At 48.2% G+C, this 19,703-nt stretch overlaps 1 protein-coding gene across 2 annotated transcripts; it reads right to left on the minus strand.

The window, feature by feature from the left end:
- Nucleotides 1–901: 901 nt before the first annotated feature.
- TTLL4 (tubulin tyrosine ligase like 4) lies at nt 902–19,500 on the minus strand (the record flags this gene model as incomplete). 2 transcript variants are annotated; one of them, XM_080689272.1, is made up of 18 exons in its annotated part: nt 902–1,160; nt 1,586–1,671; nt 2,028–2,098; nt 2,240–2,450; nt 3,908–4,010; nt 5,405–5,533; nt 6,461–6,595; nt 7,077–7,175; nt 8,057–8,179; nt 8,513–8,641; nt 8,832–8,914; nt 9,015–9,206; nt 10,055–10,131; nt 10,494–10,604; nt 11,046–11,170; nt 16,168–16,231; nt 16,575–16,684; nt 18,011–19,500. In XM_080689272.1, the coding sequence occupies 18 exons, from the start codon at nt 19,498–19,500 to the stop codon at nt 902–904; spliced, it is 3,597 nt and encodes a 1,198-aa protein (XP_080545398.1). The 2 variants fall into 2 exon arrangements, with proteins under 2 accessions (XP_080545398.1, XP_080545397.1); XM_080689271.1 differs by having other exon boundaries at nt 5,366–5,533.
- Between the last annotated feature and the right edge of the window lie 203 nt (nt 19,501–19,703).

Consider the following 19,703-nt stretch of genomic DNA (forward strand, 5'->3'; position numbering starts at 1 on the left):
GGAAGTCTGAAGGTTTCTTTTCTTTTCTTTTCTTTTTTGGCGGATCTGGGGATGGAACCCAGGGGCATTCAACCTCCGAGCTACACCCCCTGCCCTATTTTTTATTCTTTATTTTGAAACAGGGTCTCACTGAGTTGCGGAGGGCCTCACTAAGTAGCTGAGGCTGTCCTCAAACTGCGATCCTCCAGTGTCAGCCTCCTGAATGCTGGGATAACAAATGTGCGCTGCCACGCCCGGCTAAGTCTGAAGGTTTCTGAACAATGTGGGTCTCCAGGACAGAAATACGGAGACCTGAGGAAAGGAAGGCACTCAGAGGTGGCCCCTTGATTATAGAACACAGGACCCCCCCCCCAATATGCTCAGCTTTCTTTTCTTTTCCTTTACTAGGGATTGAACTCACGGGTGCTTTACCACTGAACTACACCCCACTCCTTTTTTTTATTTTTTATTTTAAAACAGGGTCTTGGTAAGTTGCCTGGGCTAAACTGAAACCTGCCATCCTCCTGCCTCAGCTTTCCAAGTAGCTGGGATTATAGGCGCACATATTCTCCTCTTAAGCTACAATATAACCACTGCACCACAGGCTAAAACAAACCACACACAGCTCTCTGAAGGTAGAAACCAAACCCTGCTTTATAAGGCTGCTTGGCCATCACAGGCTTCTCTACTAAGATCTGAGGTGCCAGCCAGGCAGACAGGTGACAGAGAGTGAACTTCCTCACCTTCTCCCCATCACCACTGCCCCTTCACCCTCCAGATGCCCATCTCTGCAATACAACCACTTCAAAAAAAATACTCTGATGAGGAGCAAGGTGGAGGGGTAGGGGTCCAGCTGGTCAGCAGGCGGTTCCCATGAGGTAGCTGGCGCTGGTGCTACTGGGCAGCGGCATAAGGAGGCCTGTCATGGGCTCACAGCGGCCAGGAGGGAGTTACTGGTTGACTGGGAAATGGAGGAAGTGGAAAGCCTCGGAGTCCGCCCAGAAGACTTGATCACAGGTAACGTCTGGGTGGAAAGGCTGGGCTCTTTGCTGGCATCCTCACTGTTCTTAGAGGAAGTGACCTTCCTGGGGGAAGAGGAGCAGCCAGCTTGGGTCTTCTTGGGCTTGGGTGTGGTCCCGTCTTCACAGGGCAACAGGTTTCCCGTGGAGGAGCTGTGCATTCTGGAGGGCAGAGATGGGGAAAGATGGCTGAGACATGGTGGTCACCTGCACTCAGTCTGGGCCAGGCATTCACAACACTGTGGGACTGTCGTCCATAATTACATGGATTGTTAACAAGCATACAATGCATTTTATTTACTTGAGCTTCAGGGCTCAAGTACAGGTGTGAATGTGAGCAAGCGTAGGAGGCCTAAGGACTCCCCACACCAGTGGGTATGGCTGAAAATGGCTGCTTCGGCAGATGGTCCTGTGCTGCAGCTCAGCTGTGCTGGGCCTCCCACGAGACACCAGAAACAGGCTACTGTGGCTGCATATTCAGATACTCTACCAACCCCCAGAGTGAGAATGCTCATCTTGTCTGGGAAGAGATAACTTGTCTAGAAGGAAGCAATTCCCCAGACTCACAGTCCTTCCCTTGCACTCACCCTAGCTTGCCAGGCTCGGGTTTGCTGAAGGCATTGAGCATCCCATCGCCCTTTGGGACAGCCAGAAGTGACGTCGGCAGAGACCACTAAGAACAAAGGAAGCAACAGGGCTAGGCAGAGGTCAGGCCAGAGACGGGGGTCTTGGACTCTTTCTGGCTTTACCTCCAAGTGATTGCAGGGCTCTCCCCCACCCCTTAAGGCTAAGGCCACGTAGGTAAGTCTTGACCCTCTCCTGAGTCAGGAAGGCTGAGGCTTCCAGAGCACTTTCTGATCCTTCAAAGAAAAGCACCCAAGCAACCCTGGAGGCAGTCACATCCCTGAAAGGGTCATGAGACGCAGAAGCGGGCCTTGGGGAGGAGGGAGAGGCTCTGGGCCTACAACCCAACCCAGGCCGCAGGTCTAGGCCCTAAGGGAGACCTGTGCCTGCACTGACATCACTCACCAGTGGAGCAGAATCAGAGATGACCCCTGTGTGGAGCCCTTTGTAGCACCAACTCCGAAGCAGATCTACTCCTAGGACAAGATGAGCGGGGTCGGGACTTAATAGGGAGGAATCGATTGGCCCACTTTTCTTTCCAGAGAGGTTCATTTCTTGGTCTAATGGGATTTATCTTTCACTAAATAAGGCCTCGGTTGGCAGGGAGGGGACGTCACCTTTGAGCTTGTTGCCATGGTACTTCTGTTCCCACTGAGTGGTGAGAATGTTGAAATATCGTGGCTGCTCAAAAAAACGGAGATAGCGAGAAGAGATTCGAGAAGGAAAAATTCGTTCAAATTGACCACGACGAGAAAACTCATCCTCCATCTCTACCAGAATCCGAACATCATCTGGTGTCAGGACATCCAGCACAGATGCATAGAAGTCCTATGGCCCGAGGAACAGGGAGGGAGAGGGTGTGACAGTGTCAGCCAAACAGGGTGCCCAGCCCTAGGGGCCTGGGGCTGCAGACCTCATAGGACCATCAACACCACCTGAGGAGCCTGCTCTGCACTTCATCTGAACTTAAGTCCAATGAACTTAGCTGGTGGAGGAAGATGCTCTTGAAGGAGCCACCGAGGCTGTGAAGTTTAAATGGTTTGTGGGATGGAGTTGAGGCCAGCAATTAAGATTCACTTAATTAAGAGCCACTGTTTTTCTGTTTTGGTTTTGGTACTGGGAATCAAATCCAGGGCAGAATATTCTGCCTCCAAACTATACTCCTAAACTCCCCCCCCCCCTTTTTTTGGTACTGAGGACTGAACCCAGGGGCATTCTACCTCTAAGCTATACTCCAAGCCCTATTTCATTTTGAAAGAGGGTCTCACTAAGTTGTGGAGGGCCTAAGTTGCTGAGGCTGGCCAAAAACCTAGTATCCTCTAGTCTCAGCTTCCCAAGTATTAGGATTACGGGCATATAGCACCATGCCCAGCTATACCTAGCCTTTTTCAATTTTTATTTTGAAACAGTCTTTTGACCTTGATCCTACGATCCTCCTGTCTCAGCTCTCCAGTAATGGAATTAAGCTGTGTACTACCATGCCTGGCTTCATGCCTGCCTCTCTTACATTTGGCTCCCATATTTGCTCTGAGAAGGCCAAGCCTCCCAGGGTCTCAGTGTACCCACCAGGGAAAGAAACCATAAGGGTAAAGGTCTATAGCTCTGATAAGACTAAGTAAGAAAAGCACTGTGCCAAGAACACTGGTACGTTTTTGTGTGTGTGATACTATAGGCAGAAGCCAGGTGCATTCTACTTCTGAGATATATCCCCAGCCCTACCTTATTTTATTTTTTATTTGAAAATAGGGTCTCACTGAGTTGTGGAGAACCTCACTAAGTTGCTGAGGCTGGTCTCAAAACTGTAATCTTCCTGTCTCCTAGGATTACAAGTATATGCCACCACACCTGGCTGAGCCCTAGTTCTTGAAAACATGACAAAGCTGGGCATGGTGGTGCACACCTGCAATCCCAATACTTAGGGAGCTGAGACAGGAGGATTGCCAAGTTTGAGGCTCAACACTTTAGTGTGACCCTCAACAACTTAGCAAGGTCCCAGTTTTAAAATCGAAAAAGAACAGGGCTGGGGACATGGCTCAAACTAGAATGCCCCTGGGGGTTCAATGCCTAGTATCACAAAGAAAGAAACAAAAAGACAGAAGCCATGACAGACTATCAATTCTCTCTCAGAATAATGTACAAGCCAACAAATCTCTGCAGATCACAGGACCCCAGACCTTGGTTATGAAACCCTGCTTTAGAGAAAGGGAGAGCTTATTCACCTGGCATCCCAAATGTCTGACTAAGGAAGCTTTCTGCTGGAAATGGAGGGAAGATCAATCTCCTACCTGGTCAGGAATTTTCTGGGTGAGATAATAGGCTTTCTTCATCTTCTGTGCCGTGGAATGCTCTGGTGCCATCCGACATTTGTCCTTGGGAGAGCTGGGCAAGCTAAGTCGGGGGTGGACAGAAAGCAAAGGGTAAGGTCAGCAACTTCTGGTCCTGAGGTTTCGACCCAAGGAAACAGCCTTCTTGAGAGAAGACAAAGACCTGTGAGAAGCCAGGCGTGGTGATGCAGCCTGTAATCGCAGTACCTTGGGAGGCTGAGACAGGAGGGTCGCAGGTTCGGAGACAGTCTCAGCAACTTAGTAAGACTGTTTCCAAATAAAAAAATTACTAGGGCTGGGGGTGTAGCCTGGGGTTCCACCCCCACACACAAAATAAAAGATACATGAAAGATGTCTGTCACTTGAGTGTATCACACGAAAATGCAAGTCTGCTCAAGTAGCCTGTCTGAGCATTATCTAATACCTACTCTCTTCCAAACTGGACAAAACAAGAGGACCCGGCAGTAAGTCTAGTTGCCAAATGCTTCCCTTTGGTTTAATTTAGTGAATACTTAGTACACACCCAGCTCTACCCTACTGGCTGTGTGACCCTGAGCAAGTGACTTAACTTCCTGCCACTCAGTTTCATCATCCGCATTACTATGACTGGGATAGCCACTGCTGAGACAGATACAAGAATGAGTGAAAAGTAGCCACTGCCTCCAAGAGCTTCCGGTACGGCAAGTGAAGTTAAATGAAAATAACCACAGACCAAAGCCAAATATGAGACAGCAAGGAATATGTGGGAAAAGCAAGTTTTGTTAACATACAAATCAGGATTTTACTTTACTCTCCTCCCACTCTCTAGCTGAATGACTCTGGATGGGTTATTTAATCCTGGGGATCTTCAATTTCCTCATCTGCAAACTGTGATACAAGTGTTAACTCTTAGGGTTACTTGAAGGATGAGTTATAGCTGCTTTCTTACACATCAGCTAATACTGTTTCCAAGTGCTCTGGAAGTATAGAAGGAATCCGCACACTGAGCTGGGTTTATGAAGATGCTGTCTGGAGCAAGGCTGTGATGGACAGGGGTCTTGTGAGGGGTGTTTGAGAAGGTGTTGAGAGGAGGAAAGGACACAATGGGGGAAGAGCAAGAAGCAGTGACCTTTTCAGAGAGGAAACTGGGCTAATAGGTCCTTCCCTAACGATGCTTCCAACCTTGAACTTCTGTGAGTGGTCTGAGCTGTCAGAGCACAGGAGCCAGGAAGAGTAGACAATGCAACCAGTGTCAGGAGGCCAGAGCCTCGAATGTCCAAATAAGGAGCTTAAATGTGACGACTCCCAGCCCCTGTGCAGACTCCTGAGCAGGGGAGCAAAAGAACCAAGGTCACTCCAGGAGTACTACGTGGCATTGGTGTGTAGATGCAGCGAAGGAGCCCAGGCAGGAAAGGGCCAGCACCTGCTCCTTCCCAGAACCCCACTGGAGGCCAAACCTCCAGGAAGAAGGAGGCTGACCTGGAGCTGGAGCTGCTGGAGCTGGAGATGATGTCCTCTGCATTGGGCAAAACAAAACCCGCCAGGTTCAGAAGGTCCCGGATCATCTGGCCTTTGATGCTGATGTCCAGCGGAGAGTTGGAATGGAGGCTTTAGGGAAAGGAAGCAAATATGGTCAAAGGAGCACTCCAGAAGTTTCTAGTCCTATATCTAAGTCAGGACTAGGCCTGTTTATTCCTTGGCTTCCCTGGAATGAAAGGGGTTCAAACACCCAAATGTAGGAGCACTGTGGTGAGAGTGCTTCGTCTCAGAGATAGTAAATACCTCCACTCAGGCTGGCACATCTGCCCATGACCTCAAGTTTGCTAGGGGAAGCAAGCATCAGGATCAACCTGAAAGAGTGACTTTAAACAACCCCATCCACTCTCAAAGATAACAGCAAAGAAGTGAACGAGCCAATGTAGACTGTGAAGGGGAAACACAAATTCTAGTGAAGGGAAGACTTTCTCCCAATCAATAAGATTGGAGGCGCAACAGGATCCTGAGGATACAGAGGGATTCTACTCTGACTATACTAAAAGTACTCCCTATGTCGGGCTTGGTGGCGCACACTTGTAATCCCAGCATTTGAGAGGCTGAGACAGGAGGACTGTGATTCAAGGACAGCCTCAGCTTTTTTTTTTTTTTTTTTTTTTTTGGGTGGTATTGGGGGTGGAACCCAGGGGCTTTCTACCTCCGGACTATACTCCCAGAACTATTTTATACTTTATTTGGAAACAGGGTCTCACTAAGTTGCTGAGAACCTCATTAAGTAGCTGAGGCTGGCTTCGAACCTGTGCGATCCTCCTGTCTCAGGCTCCCAAGTTCAGGGATTACAAGAGTGCGCTACCACGCCCAGCTCCAGCCTCAGCTTCTTAAGTGAGGCCCTTTGCAACTCAGTGAGACCCTGTTTCAAAATAAAGAATAATAATAATAATAATAAAAATAGGGCTAGAGGTGTAGCTCGGAGGTAGAATGCCCCCGGGTTCCATCCCAGTTCCACAAAAAAATAAAAATAAAAATAAAAATACTCCCTACCTTGGGGATATGTTGACTTCCAGGACCCATGGCTTAAGGTTCTCGTCCAGCATGATGTCAAAACCAAAGAGCTCGTGGCAGCTGTAGGGCCGCCGCACATACATCTTGAGCAGGTTGGTCACATAGGGCTCTGACCTGTAACAGAGAGGAAAAGTATTCAGCCAGCTCCTTCCAGAGGCCCTAAGCTAGAGATCTCCTAGAGAGGGAAAAGTGGCTCGAACGAGATGTGTCTATTCTGGTGAAGTTGAGTGGAAAGCAGAATTTTACTCCATCTACTCCTTCCTATTCTGTCCTCAAAACTGAACCTAGAAGCCGGACAAGGAGGCACACGCTTATAATCTCAGTACGTGGAAGGCTGAGACGGGAGGGTCACAGATTCAAGGACAGCCTCAACAAAGAGTGAGATTCTCATTAATCTAGCAAGACCTTGTTTCAAAATAAAAATAAAATTGGGCTGTAGGTAGAATATGCCTGGGTTCAATCCCCCATGCCACAAAAACAAACAAACGGAATCAGGGCACAGTGAAAGCCTAGCGCACAGCAGCATGAGTTACTGAGCAGAGGGAGAGGGAAGTGTGGCAGCAGGACCCACACCCAGAGTGGCAGCATGACTCACGAGATGATGGTTTTGACAACAACATCCTTTATCTTCTCCCAGATGACCTCACAATTGACTCCCTTCTGGCTCAGGTAGTTCCACAAAGCCTTCAGTGCCCTGCAGCAGGAGGAGAAGGGAGTATCTGGGTTATATTCTAGAAGAGCCAGGTGTGGTGGCACATGCTTGCAATCCCTATACTTGGGAGACGAGATGGGAGGAGCACAGGTGTGAAGCCAGCCTTGGCAGCTTAGCATGGCTCTCAGCAACCTAGTAGAGATCCTGTTTCCAAATAAGAAATAAAGTTGGGCTAGGGGTGTAGATTAGAGGCAGGATGCCTTTGGGGGGAGGAGGAGGAGGAGGAGGAAGAGGAGGGGGAGGGGAGGGGGAGGGGGGACATAATAATGAAGAAAAGAGAAAGAAGCTGGGCATGGTGGCACATGCTTGTAATCGCAATACTTGGGAAGCTGAAACAGGATTTGGGTTTGTGGCCAGCCTCAGCTACTTACTGAGGCCCTCTGCAACTTAGTGCGACTCTGTTTCAGAATAAAGTATAAAAAATCGGGAGCCAGGCATGGTGGCGCACGCTTGTAATTCCAGCATTCAGGAGGCTGAGACCGGAGGACTGTGGTTTGAGGACAGCGTCAGCTACTTAGTGAGGCCCTGAACAACTTAATGAGACCCTATTTCAAAATAAAGAATACAAAATTGGACAGGGGGTGTAGCTCAAGGTAGAATGCTCCTGGATTCCATCCCCATCACCACAAAAAAAAAAAAAAGGAAGAACAAGGAATAAGAGGACTAACGGTATTTTCTGCATATCTCTTCTTCTGACATTTTGAATTAAGGAAGAGATGAACCTGGATGCACAAAGACCAATTCTGAAGTGACAAATGCTGATGTCGTCTTGAGGAGCTGCATTAATCCTCCGCCACCTCCCCTCTGAACTCCCAAACATCACAACCCTGCCTTCATGTGAACAGAACCTCTGCCCTCAGTACCATTTGTGGCCCTGACAGGCTGTTTCATCTGCATTGGCCTGGTACTCGGCATTCTTTTTGTTGACACTGTAGTTGGTCAGGTGCATGAACTTGTTGCCAAGGCTCTTCATGGATGGGGAGTACCTGGGAATGAGAAGGAAGCGGTGGTAAGAGAGCAGATGGAGACTAGGCCAAGGATCTCAAGTCCCGCGGACGTACAGGACAAGTACAGACTTCCAGAGCCACAAGGGCCCAAGTAGCAAGGTCTAGAAAACCACAGGGAAAATCATCTCCTTGGTCCAACCCCAGTCCTGTAGATTGGGTGAGGCAGAGAACCTCCTCTTTCCCATTCCCTCCTGCCTCCCTACCAAAAACCATGGAAATGTGTTATTTTGTTTGGTGTCCTCTGGTTTCCTGCCCTCTGAGGAAACTATATCCCCCAAGCTGTCAGGGCAACACCTCATCACTATCACATACTTGCAACTGGCAAAGCGGACAAGGCCATCTGAAAAGAGGTAAATCCGTAGAGGATCGTAGGAAGTGACGTAAACATAGATCCGCAGATCAAACTTGCTGCCGCTGATGAGGTAGGGTTTGTGTAGATACCTGTGTAGACAAAAGGGCAGCTTTGCACCTCGGGAGCAGGGGGCACCTGAGCCACAAGAGCCAGTCAACGGCCCCCAGGACAAAGACTCACGGACAGCAGAAGCACACTGTAAGGGAACAGGTGCAGAAGCACACTAAGGAAACCTGGAGGCCAAGGGGACGTCAGAGGGGAGGGGCAGAGACAGCTCACCTCTGCACCAGGAGGGGCCTGCGCTTGGGGAGCTGGCTCCACTTGTGAATGACCTGAATGCCAATGCCTCGAGCAGACGCTGGCTAGAAGGCGAACAGAAAGGAGATGAGGTCTGCCCCCGCCTCAGTAGCCTGCTGCTCCCACCTTGAGACTATCGCCTACTGCCCACCCCGACCCACTCACCGGCTTCACAATCCACTTTTGGCGGCTGCTGCTCTCCCAGGCTTTGCGCAGGAGCTTGGCATCCTGGGGCAGGATAAAGGACTGGGGGAAGAAACTGAACTCCTTCTTGCCAAAGCGGCTTTGCATTCTAGACAGGTTCCGCCACAGCCGGTCCTTCCTCCCAATCTGGAATGAACCTGGGAAGTGGTTTAACTACAGAAGGGACAGAGGGGCAAGAGCAGGGAGAGGGTGGAGGTGAGACCCTGAGGAAGATGACAACTTCCTCGGCAACAGCCCAACTCCTATTCCATCATACTGTCATCACCTTACACATGTCCTTACATATCCAGCTGCTGAGCACACACCAAAGATGATTAAAACAGAAAACACAGCCAGATGTGGTGGCGCAAGCCTGTAATCCCAGTACTTGGGAGGCTGAAACAGGAGAATCACAGATTCGAGGACAGCCTCAGCAAGTATGAGACTCTCATCAACTAGTGAGACCATGTTTCAAAATAAAAATAAAATAGGGCTGGAGGTGTAGCTGGGAGGTAGAATGCCCCTGGGGTTCAATCCCCAGTACCAAAAAAACAAAAACAAAAACAAAAAAACAGAACATACAACTGTGATTAAGACAGGTAGGATATTCACCTTTGAGTGTAAAGAAAAACTATTAAATCTTTTCCCATGACAACCTATGAAACAAAGACAAGAAAACACCTGGTCTTTTTTAAGTCTGAGACAAGGAACTCATCTGTTCCGACAAGAGACCAGAAGTCCTCTTTGTAGGTGCTCACCTTGGGGGCATGGAGGTAACATGTAGTGGTTGGAGGGAAAATGTAACCAATTGGAAATAGACAATACTCTTAAGATACTGACACAGCAGATGTGCACTCAGCTAGGGTCTCACACTGCACTCCCCTCACCCATGACTTTCTCCTCTATAAACTGTCCTCACTTCTCTGTGGCCACCTCTTCTTCTCATGCCCCCCAACAACACCCTCCTCCTGGCCTGGTGCAAAGTTCAGGGGAACAGTTCCCCGGATAGGACCCCTCCCTACCTTCTGATGCTCTCGAATGGACCGGAAGCTAGCTGACTTCATGTGGTGACCCCAGCAGCCCAGCCAGTCATCATTTCCTGCAGAAGGCAATCAAAAAGTCAGCCTTGCTGGCAGCTCAGTCCCTAGGACACACAGGCCCAGAGGCCTCGGGAATACCACCGGGCCTGGGCACAGCTCCCTACCTGGTTTCAAGGAGTTGCCAGGGAGCTGTCCTACATGAGGCCCTGGAGCCAAGGACAGAACAATGGCCCTCTGTCTCCCAACTCTGAGCAACAGGCTCAGCCCAGAGGGCTTGCAGAGCCATGCTTCCCATAAGGTTGGAAGCTTCAAGTCAGGTGCCTCGCTATGCCACACAGCAGGTTATCTAAGGTTCTCCTCCTACCTGTGGCCAATCCGGTAGGGCAAAGAGGACAGGCTCGCGGGAAAGTGAGTGACTCACTCTTGCTGATTTTGAAGTGGGACCGTCCAATGGTCTGCTTGACAATGTTGGGGGTCACTGTGCTCATCTTCCACCGGAGCAGCTTCCTCTGCTCCCAGGGAAGTTTCTCCACTAAGGAAAAGTGAGGGGTAGGAGTGAGGGGAGGTGGGGAGAAGGATGGAGAGCAGAAGAGCTGCGGTGAGGAGGGGAGAAGGGCACTGGTGCCCAACCTTCCCTGGGCAAGCAGGCCATTACAGATTATTCCAGATCAGGGTTTTGGAGGAGCACACTTTGGGGAGAAAAGGGGCAGTGCAGGAATGAGGAGTAAAGAAAGAAGATTTGAAGGGGAAAGAAACAAAGTTAGAGGCAGCGAGCTAAGACTGTGATTACGAGGCCAAGAAAGGGACAGCTAAAGGACAACAAGAAAGGCTCTCCATAGTGGAGCTGTTACAGGCAGGACCGAGCAGCGTGCTAATCCTGGAAGCCCTCTCCCACCCTACTGCCATCTCCTCCCAACTTAGCTGGCATCCTTTTCCTGGGGGCTCTTCGGCTTTGTCTTTTGGCCACATTTACCTCTTTCATCCCGAGTGCCAAAGTAGATGGTAGGGGGCACATTGGGGAACAGACTATAGATGAGGGCTGGCCGGACCACCTTCTCATGACTGGAAAGAGGCTTGGTTATAATCTCCACACAGTTCCTAAGATGAAAAACAGACATGTGGCAGAGAAAGGGGAAGTAACAGCCTTGAGGTGTTACAGTACTATACACATTGATTCTGAAAGGACAAGTGTTTAGTATCATTTTGCAAATATGAATTCATAATATTCTAGATATAACCTACATACAGACAGACCATGAAAAGTCACCCAGAGACAAATTTTTCCAAAACTTCACTTGATGATACATCTTCATTTCCTATAATAAGCCAGACTTGGAAAGTCCCTGAATGAGTAGTTCTGATAGAAGGAAAAAAAGCTGGGCATGACGGCACACGCCTAAAATCTCAGTACCAGGGAGGCGGAGACAGGCAGATTGCAGGTTCAAGGCCATTGTCAGGGAGCAGTGAGACTCTCATTAACCTAGCAAGACTGTTTTTGTTTTTTTTAAATAGGGCAGAATGTTCCTGGGTTCAATCCCTAGTACCACAGACAGGAAGGAAGAAAGGAAGGAAGGAAAAGAGGGAGGAAGGACGCCGGGCGTGGTGGCGCACGCTTGTAATCCCCGCGCTTGGGAGGCAGAGACAGGAGGATCGCGCAGGTTCGAAGCTAGCCGCGCACGCTGGCTTAGGAGACCCTGTTTCCAATTAAAAATGTAAAAATAGGTCTGGGAGTGTAGCCCGGAGGTAGAAGGGCTTCCAGGAACCCCAGTACCACCAAAAAAAAAAAAAAAAAAAAAAAAAAAGAGGGAGGAAGGAAGGAAGATAGGGAAGGAGGGAAGGAGGAAGGGGAGAAGGGGGAGGAAGGAAGGGAGGGAGGAAGGAAGGAAGGAAAAAAGGGAGGAAGGGAAGGAGGAAGGGGAGAAGGGAGGGAAGGAGAAAGGAAGGAATTTGGATGGACACTAAGACAAAGGAATAGATGAGAAAAAAAGATGATAAGGATAATTCACAAGGAGAAAAAGAGGGCTGGGGATGTAGCTGAGAGGTAGAATGCCTGCCACCTAGGATGCGTGAGGCCCAGGATTCAATCCCCAGCACCACAAAATATAAAAGTTAAAGCCGGGTGCACACAAGTGATAGTGGTGGCGCACACTTGTAATCCCAGCGCTTGGGAGGCTGAGACAGGAGGATCACCCAGGTTCGAAGCCAGCCTCAGCTACTTAGTAAGGCTCTCAGCAACTTAGTGAGACCCTGTTTTCAAATAAAGCATAAAATCTGGGTGTGGTGGCGCACGCTTGTAATCCCAGTGCTTGGGAGGCTGAGACAGGATGATCACACAGGTTCGAAGCCAGCCTCAGCTACTGAGTGAGGCTCTCAGCAATTTAGTGAGACCCTGTTTCCAAATAAAATATAAAATAGGTCTGGAAGTGTAGCCTGGAGGTAGAAAAGCCTCTGGGTTCCACCCCCAGTACCATCAAAAAGCAAAACAAAAACAAATAAAGTATAGAATAGGTCTGGAGTATCGCCCAGAGGTAGAAAAGCCCCTGGGTTCCACCCTCAGTACCACAAAAATAAAATAAAAAAATAAAAGTGATGAAAAAGGAGGAAAAGAACAAAAGATCTAAGAAGTATAGAGATTTATTTAAAGGAAAGAAACAGTGATACCAGTGAACATTTCAACCATCTGTCAGGTACAACCTGATTGGCACAGACCATTTCTTTAAATAACACTGAAAAATAAAGAAAACATTTATTCCCCTTTACTCTGAGATGATACAACCCAAACTATAATAAGATTGCTTTTTCGACTTATAAAAAGTCACTTTTAAGCTGGGCGTGGCAGCACATGCTTGTAATCCCAGTAGTTGGGAACCCGAGTCAGAAGGATCACAGGTTTGTGGCCAGCCTCGAACAACTGCAACTTAATGAGACCTTATTTCAAAATAAAGAATAAAAAAATAGGGCTGAGGGTATAGCTCAGAGGTAGAATGCCCCTGGGTTCAATCTCCAGTAACACACACACACACACACACACACACACACACACACACACAGTTTTTAAAGTCACTTTTACACCTGGATGTTGTGGCCCATACCTGTAATCCCAGACAGAACACTGGAGACTGAGACAGAAGGGTTGCAGGTTCAACTCCAGCCTCAGAAACTCAGTGAGGCTTTTAGCAACATAGTGAAACCCTGTTTCAAAATAAAACATAAAATAGAGGTGGGGGTGTAGCTTGGAGGTAGAAGGCCCCTGGGTTCAAACTTTAGGACCACATATACACAAAAAAGTCACTGTTAGGGCTCAAAGTTTAGCTCAGTGGTAGAGTACTTGCCTAGCACACAGGCCCTGGGTATAATCCCCAGCATTATTAAAAAAAAAAAGTTATTTTACCTATTGTTATTCCCCATACTTGGGATGCTGAGACAGACACAGGCATTGTAGGTAAAACACTTCAATGTTTTAAATCTACCTCTGAGCTACATCCCCAGCCCTATTTCTTATTTTTTTTTTTCTTTTTCTTTTTCTTCAGTACTGGGGATTGAACCCAGGGTGTTGTACCACCAAGCTACATCCCCGGCCTTATTTTTTCTTTATTTTGAAATAGGGTCTCACTAAGTTACAGAGGGCCTCACTAAGTATAGCTGAGGCTAGCTGCAAACCTGCAAAACTCCTGCCTCAGCCTCCCAAGTACTGGGATTACAAGTCTGCACCACCACACCCAGCTTTTTATTCTTTATTTCTGAAATAGGATCTCACTAAGTTGCAGAGGGCCTCATTAAGTAGCTGAGGCTGGCTGCAAACCTGCAATCCTCCTGTCTCAGCCTCCCAAGTTACAAATGGAATTACAAATGAGCACCACTACTCCTGGTACGAGTATCCAGAATTTTTTTTTTTTTTTTTTTTTTTGGTGGTACTGGGGTTCCTGGAAGCCCTTCTACCTCGGGGCTACACTCCCAGACCTATTTTTACATTTTCATTTTGGAAACAGGGTCTCCTAAACCAGCGCATGGCTGGCTTCGAACCTGCGCGATCCTCCTGTCTCTGCCTCCCAAGCGCAGGGATTACAAGCGTGCGCCACCACGCCCGGCAAGTATCCAGAATTTTAAGACTGTTGAAATCAAGGAAAATGAGTTAAAATATAAAACCAAAGACAAGATAGGAATATAAAATGATAAGTTACTCTGGGAAATAGTTCTGACATTTTCTTAAAAAACTAAATATACAGCCAGGTGTGGTGGCACACACTTGTAATCCCAGCATTTGGGAGGCTGAGACAGAAGGATCATATTTCGTGGACAGCCTCAGCTACTTAGCGAGGCCCTTTGCAACTCAGTGAGACCTTGTTCCAAATAAAGAATTTAAAAAAAAAGGACTGGGGTGTAGCTCAGAGGTAGATTGCTCCTGAGGTTCCATCTCGACTACCGCCAAAAAAAAACAAAAAACAAAAAAACCCCAAAACAACTAAATATGAAACTACCATAGGACCAACAACTATACTTCTAGGAATGTATGTCAGAGAGATGAAGACTTATGTTCACATAAAAATATGTACATTATTGTTTATAGCAGCTTTATTCTAGTAGCCAAAAACTGGAAACAAGGAGTATCCTTCAACAGGCAAACAACTGAATAACTGTGGTAAACTGGTACTGTGAAATGAGGAGGAACAAACTATTAATACATGCAATAACCTGGATCAATCTCTAGAGAACATGCTGTGTGAAACGAAGCCTCTCTCCAAAGGTGACATACTGTAATCATTCTACTTGTATAACACTGTGTGTGGGGGTGGGAGGATAACCAGGGATTGAGCCCAGGAGCATTATAACTCTGAGCTATATCCCCAGACCTATTTTATTCTTTATTTTGAAAGAGGGTCTCACTAAGTTGCTAAGATACTTGCTAAGTTGCTGAGGCTGGCTACGAACCTATGATCCTCTTGTCTCAGCCTCCCAAGTACTGAGATTACGGCTGTGTGCCACCATACCCAGCTCAAAGAGCATTTTATTTTATTTGTAGTACTGGGGATGGAATCCAGGGGCATTCTACCTCCAAGTGACACCCCCAGTCCTATTTTTTTATTTTGAAACGAGATCTCACTGAGTTGCAAAGGGCCTCACTAAGTAGCCAAGGCTGTCCGCATACTGTGATCCTCCTGTCTCAGCCTCCGAAATGCTGAGATTACAAGCGTGCACCACCACACCCAGTTCAAAGAGCATTTTAAAAGCTCCGGTTTAGAAATATTTCTGATAAGAGGATGTATTTTCTAGTAGAAGGTGGGAAGACTCTCATGAAGGGAGATAAAGAACTACAAATTTACCTCAAATACTAGGTTTCTTCATTAATTGGTCATTCACTTGTTAAAAACTAATTGAAATTACTTCTCTTTTTATTTGAGGGTTTCTGGGGTTTTTTTTTTTTGTTTGTTTTTTTTTTGGTGGTACTAGGGATTGAACCCAGGGGCATTTTACCTCTGAGCTACCCCCCCCCAGACCTATTTTTTATTCTTTATTTTGAGACAGGGTCTCACTAAATTGCAGAGGGCCTCACTAAGTAGCTGAGGCTGGCTGCTAACCTGCGATCTTCCTGTCTCAGCCTCCCAAGTATTGGGAGTACAAGTGCCCGCCACTATGCCCAGCCTTATTTGAGTAATTTCTAGAAGCCTCAATACCAACTTGCAAACTAAGGAACATGGTACTGTTCTTAAGCCTAACTGACAACTCTGCCTCTGGTTCTCCTATTGCACAAACATAAAAACTTGGTGAAAATGAGTTAGTGCTCAGAGCCAGGGGGATCCTAACTGTACGCTTCTCACGGCCAGTATGGTCAATCACATCATAATCTTTTTTTTTTTTCTTTTGTGGTACTGTGGTTCCTGGAAGCCCTTCTACCTCCGGGCTACACTCCCAGACCTATTTTTATATTTTATTTGGAAACAGGGTCTCCTAAGCCAGTGCTGCTGGCTTCGAACCTGCACGATCCTGTCTCCGCCTCCCAAGCGCGGGGATTACAAGCGTGCGCCACCACGCCTAGCAACATAATCTTGAAGAGATAGAAAATGAATAAACCAGCAACCCACACAACCAACACTTACCGAGAGATCACTGCCACCGACTCGCTGGGGGACACAGCAGTTAATGAGGAGCACTCTGAGTCTCCTGGGGGTGCAGGGGGAAGCAGGTAAGTTCTGAGTGGAAGAGGCTTTCACACATAGTCCCCAAGCCCAGGCAGCTTTTCCTGAATATCCTGGGCTCAGCCCTTCCTTGGAATCCAGGAGCACCACCCAGCCTTTCACTGCCTCCTTGAGCTCAAGAGCAGCAGAGAGGAGGCAAGTCCAATGGGACGGGAAGGCAGAGACCAAAGTTTAACAGAAGTGCCCCTTCAGCCCCCAAGGCAAATGATTAATGTGGATAATTGAGTCCAGCAGGTACCTGACTGCTAGCCCCCTTTCCTGGCGGGTCATGACCAATCCCACTGGAGGTGAGAAGCTTCCCTACTCACCCTCCTCTTCTTCATTCTCGTCATGGCTGCAGCAGTCTTCCAAACTATCTAGTAGTTCTTCTTCTGTATCTTCAGCCTCTATCTGGTCTGGCTGGAGGTCAGTAGCTGAACTACAAGAAAGAATCATGCCCACCCAGCCGACCTTGTAAGAGCGGTCATGGTCAGATTCTCATTCCTTTATCATCTCACAGTTCGCCTCTTCCCTGTCACCAACTTGCTATCTCTTGCCTGGACCTCGTAACTCACTGACCCTGCCCTCAGTTTGTGTCTAGCAACAGTCCCTTACCTCCCCAATCTGCAGAGAGGTACTCTGTCTCCCATTTTCGCTGAAGTTCTTCATAGTATCTACGTGCAAAATTCTGCATCCAGAAAGTACGCAGAATAATATAATTGACTTCAAGTGTCCCTACACTTGCTAGGAATGCAGGAGAAGGCCTCAGTGGACCAAAGTGCCAGTGATAGAATACGAGAGAAGGAACAAGCTAAGTCTATGCCTAACTCTGAATGGTAGCCATACTAGGAGTGCTTGGGAACCTGACTGGGTTTGGAACAAGCAGGGAAACTTACAGACCCCCAGCACTTGGTATCTGGAACTTATTTCTCTCCTAGTTGTATCCTAAAACAAGTCAGCAAACTCTTTTCTAAAGAAGAGGATAGTAGATATTTTTAATTTTACAGGATATTCAGATTATAACCACTTGAACCTACTGTTGTAACAATAAAGCGGCCATAGAAAATAGCAAATAATGGGCAAGGCTGAATTCAAATAAATAAAACTTTATTTTATTTATTTATTTGGTTTTGGGACTTAAACCCAGGGGCATTCTACCTCTGAGCTATATTCCCAGCCCTTTTGATTTCTGAAACAGGGTCTCACTAAGTTGCTGAGGGACTGACTTGCTAACTTACTGAAGGGCCTTGAATTTGTGCTCCTTCTGTCTCAGCCTCCCCTAGTATTGGGATTACAGGTACCCTGTGCACCACCACACCTGGCTCAATAAAATTATTTACACAAAAGCAGGCAATGAGCAAGATTTGACCTGCAACCTGTAGTTTCCCGACTCCTGCCCTAGACTGAAAACCAAAAATTCTAGGACAGCTAAAAATAAAATCAACCTTTAAGAGGTACCAAGTCACCAGGCGTGGTGGCGCATGTTTGTAATCCCAGCATTTGGGAGGCTGAGACGGGAGGATCACGGTTCAAAGACAGCCTCAGTTACTACTTAGTGAGGCCCCTTGCAACTCAATGAGACCCTGTTTCAAAATAAAGAATAAAAAATAGGGCTGGGGGTGTAGCTCAGAAGTAGAATGGCCCTGGGTTCCATCCCCAGTACCGCAAAAAAAAAAAAAAAAAAAAAAGAGGTACCAGGTCAATGTCAAACTATGCTGTAACTACTGTTCTGCTCTAAACAAATCAAACACATTTCCCAACTTACCCAATATCCCTAGCAGGTGAGTCCAGCTCCTTAGCTTCTTCAAGCTCCTCCTTTTTAGGCTCCTCCAGCTGGAGGGAAGAAAGGCAGGTAGTCACTTCGGCAACATCAGGGGGCTGAAGAGGAGAAGGGGGAACAGAATCCCTGTCTTCTACCAGTGGTGGGGGGTCAACTACAGACCCACAGGCAGGAGTAGGGCTGAGCCCGCTGGCATGTGAGGCAAGGAGGTGAATGCTGATCCTCTTGGTACAGAAGACGGTACTATCTAAGCCCAAGGAGTCTGAGGCACAAGGGAGGTTCCTACTGTCCGACCCAGCATTCTCCTGAGGAAACCGCTGGCCCACCGCAGGAGGTTTCCACCGTCTGCTCCTGTTGAGGAGGTTCCACTGGAAGCTGGGGTTCAGAAAACAAGACTGCTCAAACTGGCAGCCTTGCTGTGGTGCCTTCTCAAAGCTTTTTGTGGTCAACTTCCTCACAGCCTCCGTGAACCGAACATCATTAGCTGGAACGTGGGAATCAGAGTTGTCATCCAGGCCACAGGGATGTGAGTCTGCCCTTGAGGCTAAGTTATTCCGGCTATACTGGGAAGAGGCAACACTGGTGGTGAATGTGTTGAGGGAGCCAGGGGCACATGGGGTGATAGGGGCAGGGGCATCACCTAGGACAGTATCAATGCTTTTGGGCACCTTATGATCAACAGGCTGGGGTGCATAGTCTCCAGTACCTCCCGAATGATGCCAGGAAAGAGGCTGAATCTTGGGTGAGGATACTGTCTTCAGGCCCTCTATGGTTTGAGATAAAGGCACTTTAGTGCTATTTGGCCGCATGAAGGAGTTGTTGTTTAGCATGGGCTTGTAGGAGGAGGACAGTGGAGACGGGATCTTTCCTGAGATGGCAGAGGCCAGGCTCTTCCGGGAAGGGTTCTCCCCAGCCGCTGCCAGCGAGAGGTATGGATCTGTGGATGCAGACGCCATGGGCTGGGCCATGGGGAAGACTGTAGAGGAAGTGGCTTTATTGGCAGTGAGACTAACAGAGAGGCTTTTCTGAGGGAGAGAAAAAGGTGTTTTTTCTGACGGACTTGAACGTAAGCAGAAAGACTCCAGTTGCTGGTATGGTTTTTGCCTACTGTTGGAGCGGCGGTACAGCAGGGTACTGCTGAACAAGTCTGGGAGAGAGTGCAGGTAACAGGAGTTGCTGTGGCCTGCAATGACAGCTGTGGTCCCAGAGCTACATAAAGTGCTAGGGCAAAAGAAATAGGCTGGCTGGGGTGCAGCCCCCAAGAGGCCTGGCCCCAGCCCTGCTGATAGTGTGCCCACGTGCTTCCTCTCCAGCTTCCAGATTGGCTTCACTTGCTGATGGGCCTGAGGCCAGACTTTGCCCTCTGAGCGTTTCTCAGGTGCTGGGGCAGGTGCTGCGCCTGAGGAACCGTGCTGCCTGAAGTCGTTTCTCCGGCGGAGGCCAATACTGTAGTGCTCCGTTCCCGCTGAGGCCATGAGGGGCCCACATCATGGCCACACGGCCTCAGGGCCTGGCTCAGGTAAGGTGTCACACACCTCCAGTAGCCCCAGCTGCATCCTTGAAGTCTGTCAGCCTGCAGGGGAGAGAAACGACTGAGAACACTGCAGTCCTAGGAGGATGGAAGATGGGCCCTATGCTACAATGGCCCTTAGGCAAACAGCAGAGCCCACTTCAACAT

This window comes from Muscardinus avellanarius, assembly GCF_963383645.1.
Source record: "Muscardinus avellanarius genome assembly, chromosome: 2".
In the NCBI taxonomy this organism is placed as follows: domain Eukaryota; kingdom Metazoa; phylum Chordata; class Mammalia; order Rodentia; family Gliridae; genus Muscardinus; species Muscardinus avellanarius.